The sequence below is a fragment of the Phascolarctos cinereus genome, unplaced genomic scaffold (genome assembly GCF_003287225.1).
Source record: "Phascolarctos cinereus isolate Bilbo 61053 unplaced genomic scaffold, phaCin_HiC Scaffold_726;HRSCAF=1367, whole genome shotgun sequence".
Classification (NCBI taxonomy): Eukaryota; Metazoa; Chordata; class Mammalia; order Diprotodontia; family Phascolarctidae; genus Phascolarctos; species Phascolarctos cinereus.
Window position 1 is genome coordinate 382971676 of NW_027556098.1, and position 6803 is coordinate 382978478.

The 6803-nt window shown below is 52.9% G+C and overlaps 1 protein-coding gene across 1 annotated transcript in view; it reads right to left on the reverse strand.

Moving 5' to 3' along the window:
* The window catches only part of IGSF21 (immunoglobin superfamily member 21), a 402137-nt gene extending 396112 nt beyond the window's left edge, over window positions 1-6025 (reverse strand). The window contains exon 1 of the mRNA XM_020973236.2: window positions 5401-6025. Within this exon, the coding sequence (XP_020828895.1) occupies window positions 5401-5464 (64 nt within the window). The 5' untranslated portion in view covers window positions 5465-6025. The remainder of the gene's footprint in view (window positions 1-5400) is intronic.
* Between the last annotated feature and the right edge of the window lie 778 nt (window positions 6026-6803).

The following is a 6803-nucleotide window of genomic DNA, read 5'->3' on the forward strand; positions in this document are numbered from 1 at the left end:
TCTAACCCAAAGCCAAAAAAGGAACCCCAATGACAAGTTGGCCAACAAGCCGCTGCTTGAAGACTACAGGTACCACCTCTTCCATGAAGCCTGCTTGGATACCTGAAAGGATTTGTTTTCTCTCCCACCTCAGATATCCCTAGAGCACTTTGTCTAAGCTTCCCCTTCTGACTTTTATTCCTTATCTCTTCTTATACTCATAGAGGCAGCATGGTGTAGTGGGTGTGGAAAAGTGTTGGTCTGGAATCACAGGGTTTGGATTTAAATCTCAACTCTGTCACTCACTTCCTGTGTGACATTGGGTAAGTCACTCAATTTCTATGGGCCTCAGTTTCCTCATCTATAAAATGAAGGGATGGGACAACTGAAGAATATGGACACCTTCTCAGAATGATAAATGATCTATTGCCTAATTCTGTAATCGAAGCAAATGCTAAGTTTTGTTCAGAGGTTGGCAAAGATTCAAATGTAACTTTTTTGCCATCCAAATTAAAAGAACCTCTGAAATCAGGGGTCCCTGGACCACAATGTAAGAATCCCTAGATTTCTAAGGTGCCTTCCAGCTTTAAACTGTGACTTATGTACATCTTGCATGTTGTATCCCTCTGTTAGAATGCAAGCTTCTTGAAGACAAGGATTGTTTCATTTTTGTCTTTTTATTTTCACTGCCTAGTACATAGCAGGCACTTAATAAATATTTGTTGAATTAGATTGAATATGTGGATCCAATCCAAATCTTTTATTTACCTATGCAACCTTCCTGCTTCCAAAAAGGATTTGTGGTAGAACTGGCTAATTGCCAAATCTCTATCACCAAGGGCTAGGGATGTGAATGAAATCAACTCCGATTATCATTTTCTTCCTCACCTAAGTGCTGTGATTGAAATACTTAAGGTGAAGTGGGGTGTGTATTGGGGGAGGTGGCGTGGAGATGCAGAAAATTACCTGGGCTTGCTGTCTGCAGGGAGACAGAGCTGGATTAGAATCAGGGATCTGGAATCCCAGCTATACCATTAACTATTGGTGTGACCTTGAACAAATTACTTAGCTTTGAAGTTTCAGTTTCTTCATCTCAAAAATGAAGGAGTCAGACTAGTAAGTGTCTTCTAGCTCTAATTCCTGTGATCAGAGTATGAACAAGTCTCCACTTTACTTTGGACTGTGTGGACATGTTCTTTGACATGGTGGAAAAGACGTAGGCCTAGAAGTCAAGACCTGAGCTCCTCCATCAGATTAGCTGTGTGACTGCCATTGGGTCATCATCTCATCTTTGGACCTGTTTCTATGTCTGTACAATAGAAACATCAGTACCTCGCCCAGCCTATCTCAAAGGGGGCCTTTTGTGGGTCAAATGAGATCAGATGTGGAAAGAGTTTTGGAAAGCAGCTAAGTACTATGTCAATGAGAGATTATAACTACCATTCCTTGCCAGGCTCATCATCTGTATCCACCATTGGAGTCAGATCCTACAAATGGGGATGTGTGTGTGTAAGGATGGTGAGTTAAAGAAAGGGCAAGTAGCTTAGACCTAGGGAAGAACCCTTACTGGAACTGAACACTTAGCAGTTGTGATTTGTTGGAGACAAGGAAGTGTGAGCCTTTGTCATTACAAAATCTCAGGGAACATCAATCAAGACCTTTTGTAATGCAGAAGATGCCAGGATCTGGGTTCTAGTTCTGACTCTGCAACTATGCCACTGGGCTTTTTGTGACCTTGGGTCATTTCCCAGTCTCAGTATAAAATGGAGGTAGGACTGAATTAATGATCTCTAAGGTCCTTTCCAGTTGTATAATCTTTCGCGGTATAGGAAAGGGAGAATCTCATAGGAAAACTCACTCAAATGCTTTGGTGATGGTGGGGATTGTAAGGAAAAAATATTTATGGCTGTGAGAGCAGGCAGAATGTTCATGATGAAAGGAAAGATGGTAGAGATCTATGTGATGGGGGAGAGAGGGCTGGAGGGTGGCAGGTGGCATCTCCTCATATCACAAGCCACAGAGAGGTGGCCCCTGGGGTACATTCCAGTTCCTGCCCTCTGTGTACAGTCTCTCCTCCCCTTCTCCCAGAACCCATCTGCTTGGAGGAATAAATAAATAAATAAAGCTCCCAGCATACACACCCCAAAGTCTTAGCTTTGCAACTGACTTTGCCCCAACTAAGCTGAGCAGGAAGAAGAGGGTGTTGGGGAGAGAAACCAGCTCCCCTTTGCCTCCCCCTAGGGACCCACTGACACCCTGAAGGAGGAAAGCTTGGTAGGAGTGTTCCCCCTTATTTGTCTATCCTCAGTTACTATCTCACCACCACCAATCCCTCTTCCCCCTCCCCCTCTAATCAGGGCAGGAGACAATGTCTTTCGCTCTCATATTTTAGCTTTCCTCTCCTGGGATGCACCCAGCAGCCCTGTCCCAAGGGCAGGTACCAATCACCACATCCACCCCCATCCATAGGGTCATATGTGGGCTACTCAGAGACACCCCACTCTATTCTGATATCTGACAAAGCTGAAAGGGAAGCTGGGATTCCTTGTAGAAATGAATTTGTTCAGCCACAATCCAAGATCCACACCTATCTGTGGGCTCCTGGAGCTGGTGAAGGAAGGCAGGGAGAGGGATTTTCCTGAGACAAAGGCCATGTCTTCACCAGGGGAATTGGGCTTCTTCCCGGGCAAATCCCAAAGGCATGCCACTGTGGGGATCTTTGTCTCTTCCGTAGTCAAACTGAAGTGATCATGTGGCCGGCAGCATGTAGAGCAGTAATCTGTTGCTCCCCGTATACTCAGCCAAATCGGACTCACTCCTCATTCCACATCAGAGGAAACTGCAGTCTGCTGGAATGCACAACTCAGGCATCATCCAGGTCTCAGTTAGGCAAGCATCACTACCTAGGGGCCACCCCTCTCAATGAACAGGTGCCTCCCCAGACTGCCAACCCAAACAAGCTCTACAGAATCCAGTTGTATCTAGAAAGAGTGCCCTCCTCTGGTACAGTGAGTACCTACATCTGGCAGGTTAGGAAACCCAGTCAGCCGCAGCTGGTCATCTCTCCTGTCCTACCCCAACAGCAAGACTGCAAGAGGAAGAGGACTCCCCTCCCCACCTAAAACAAACAAAACAAATGTGCCAGCCAGATAGCCTCAGGTGCTAATGGAAGAGGAGGCAGGTGATTCCCGCTGGCCTCCCGACTCACTCAAAGGAATGAGCAAGAGAGCAAAGGATTCAGCTCAAAGTTTCCTGATCCCAATTCTGCCTCTCCCATCTCCCAGCCCTCAGCCTGTGGGGATTAGAAGAGGGTGCGATCCTAGCAGGAGCCTCAATGTTCCCCTAGTCTGAGCCTCTCCATCCCCGCCCCCTTACAAATCACACCAGCCCACACGAGAGAGGGAAAGGGAAAGGAGGGAGGAGCTTGGAACTGTGAATGGGACGCTGCTGCGGAGCCCACATCGTCAGGGAACTGAGGCAGTCCCTTTAGATAAGGGGTGGGGGGTGAGGGGGGCGATTCCTGATGGATTAAGGTTTTTCCAGCCAAATTTCTTTACGAGCTCCGTTACCACAAGCTACCTCTTCCTCCGTCCCAAATCAACCTCCTCAGCTTCACTTCTGTTATATGGGGCAAGGTGGCCCCATCTCCCCTCGTTTTCCCCCAAACCCCCTTCGCAGTTGAAAGCTCTGATGCCTTGGGCAGCTGCCCACAGGCTTAATTCTTAGGTCCTCCCTGTCGCTCCCAAAGCCACCTTTCCCTATGACCGTTTATTCTCTCCCCCTTCACAGGCCATCGGACTAAGTGGGAAGGGCCTTCCCCACCTTACTAAATAGGGTGGGGGAGGACTTTTAAGCCACTTTAAAAATTCTCCCAGTCTTTGGCTTAGAGGGAAGGTAAAGTATTGAGGGCTTAAGGTCCCTGCACCTCCAGAGAGGCTGCAGGGGGGAGGCGGGAGAAGGTGGGTAATCGAACCTCTTCCTTAACTGGCAATCATCAGACGCTAGCCTGCCACTGTTGTGCAACTGCACTCCCCCCACCCCCCGAAGAAGACAGGAATGGGGGTACCACCCTCCTCTCTACAGCTACTTTCCCGTGCAAGCCTCTCCTCTTCCCTCCCCCATCGCCCCCGCCCAATCTCCGCTCCAGCCGCAGCTGGCCTCTGGGCACTGAAAGTTGGCAGCCGTGGCAGCAGCGGCGGAGGCTGCCCAGGGAGTTCCAGAACGACCATTTCATACCCCTACCCCCATCCCCAGACAGACCCATCAGTCCACTCTCCCGGCTTCGAGTTTCCCTATTCTGCCCAGAGGCCCTTTCAGGACCCTCGAGCGATTAGGGGTAGAGCCAGGACGAGAGAAGATCGGAGCGAGCTCAGAAGCCTTTGGGGCTACCGGGCAGCGGCACTCCAAGTGCCTGCGATCCGCGGCAGGCAGGCAGACAGGCAGGAAAGAGCCCTGGACTCTACGAAACGAGCAGCCACGCCGGGACCCAGCCAGAGCCAGAGACGTTGATCGAGCTCAGGAGAGAAGACAAGCCCCGGTCGAATCTGCCGGCTCAGTGGGGAGCCCCAACAAGTCCTCCCAGAGGGGACACCGACACATAACGCGTTTTACATACACCCTCTGCCACAACACGCAACACGGTACAAGAGAGCACACCCTCACACACCCCCTTCCAAACGCACACACTCCTACACGCCCGGATGCACCCATCCCTCATTCTTCTGAATACACACTGGCAGTCCCCCGAGACACACACACAAACACACACACACACACACACACACACACACACACACACACACACTATCCCCCAATATACATAACCCCGAAGCCAAGATTCAGACACTCACCTCCCAATGCACCCCCGAAACAGCCCAACAATCTCCACTCATATTCAAATAGAACCCCAATCATACTGATTCACACACACACACACACCCAGTATATAAACTCTGGAACATCCAGATATACACGTTATCATACAGCTCCAGAATAACCCCACAGAGTAGCCACGCAGACACATACACGAAAATAGACACTGACTCACATGTATACTCACCTAAACACACACACACACACATACACACACACACACACACACACACACACACACACACACACACACACCCTCGCTCCTGAATCCCTACGTTCCCATCCCTAGGTCGAGACCCATCCAAATCCAGACACATGCCCCGGCAAGCGGACACACACACACACACACACAAGCGCAAACACTGACACACAAGAGCCCGTGAGCGCGCGCGCGCACACACACATACACACTAACACAAGCACACACCGCGCCCCTCCCCAGACACCCCGGCGCCCGGAGCAATCCCTAGCTCTGCCCCGCCATCCCGCGCGCTCTGTGGCGGCTGCAGCCGCAGCAGCCCCCGGGCCGGGAAGGCGCCCGCAACTCACCCAGAGCCAGGTCCAGGAGCTCAGCGAGCAGAAGGCAGACACGCGGGCAGTTCATGGCTCGCATGGTGGCCCAGGGGAGGAGAACGAGGAGAAGGAGGAGGAGGACGAGGAGGAAGAGGACGAGGACGAGGAGGAGGCGGTGGCGGCGGCGGCCGAGGCGCCCCGCTCCATCCGGCTCAGGCGTTCTCCCGCCGCCCGCTGCCGGCCGCCGAAGCGCCGAGGGACGCGGGCAGGGCGGGCGCCGCCGGGCGCCGCCGGGGCTCCCCCATCCTGCCCTCTCTGCCCACCCCTCCCCGGCCCTGTGCCTGCAGCTGCCGCCGCCGCCGCCGCAGGAGGGAGCGGACCCCGGGAGGCTTGGCTGAAAACGGGAGGGGAGGCGGAGCAGCGACACCTGGCTCGGCTAGTCTAGCCTCGGCTCGCTGGGGCTCGGCTCTGCTCAGCCCTGCCGGCGGAAGAGAGAGGGAGCTGGAGCGCAGCCCCAGTGTGCGCCCGTAGTCCGGGGCTCGGGCTGGCTCTCTAGCTACTGCGAAGCCCGCAGCAGAGTCCAGACCAGCAGCTCGGAGTTTGGGAGCGAAATCGCGCTCTCTTCACTCCCAGAGAGAGCGAGAGCGAGAGCGAGCGCCCCCTCCCCCTTTCTCTCTCACTCACTCGCTAGCTCCATCCCTCCCTCCGCCCCCTTCCTCTCTCTCTGTCTCTTTCTCTCTGTCTCTCTCTCTCCCCTCTTCCCTCGCCCCTTCCCCCTTCCCCCTTCTCCCTTCCCCCTTTTCTCCCCCCCCCGTATTATATAGACTTTTCTTTAATCCTTTCTGGGCTGTTCTGCTATCGTCCTCTAAGCCGATTTATTGCTGCGAGAGGGAGAGATCCTCCCCCCGACCCTTCCCCTTCCCTCTTCCTCCCCCCCACCTCTTTTCTTTTTTACTTTCCTGGGTTTGCAGTTTTTTACTTCTTAACCCTTCCCCGGCTGACTAAGGGTTTCTCTCACCTCCCCTTCCCTGACTCCCCAGCGCAAGCCCTTCCCCCTCATACACCAAAAGCCCGAACTCCAGGCCGCGGGTCACCCTGGGGCAGGGAGGCAGAGAGAGAAGGAGAGTCTGTGGCCAGGAGAGGGAGGCATCACAGACGGAGAGAACTGCACAGGTAGAGACTACGAAAAACAAAAAGGACCCTGAGGCAGGCAAGCAAAGGGGAGAATGCCTGCCTGGTCTTCCAGTCGGCACCGTCCCCGCAAAACACACCACACACACACACACACACACACAACACACACACACACACACACACACCATAGAGGGAGGAGGCTCAGAAAGACCCTCTTTCATCACATCGGTCAAGCCATCTCTTGCTTATCCATTTGGATTGGGATTCCACTCTGCCCAGTGCCTTGTCTATTCTGTGTTACCTTC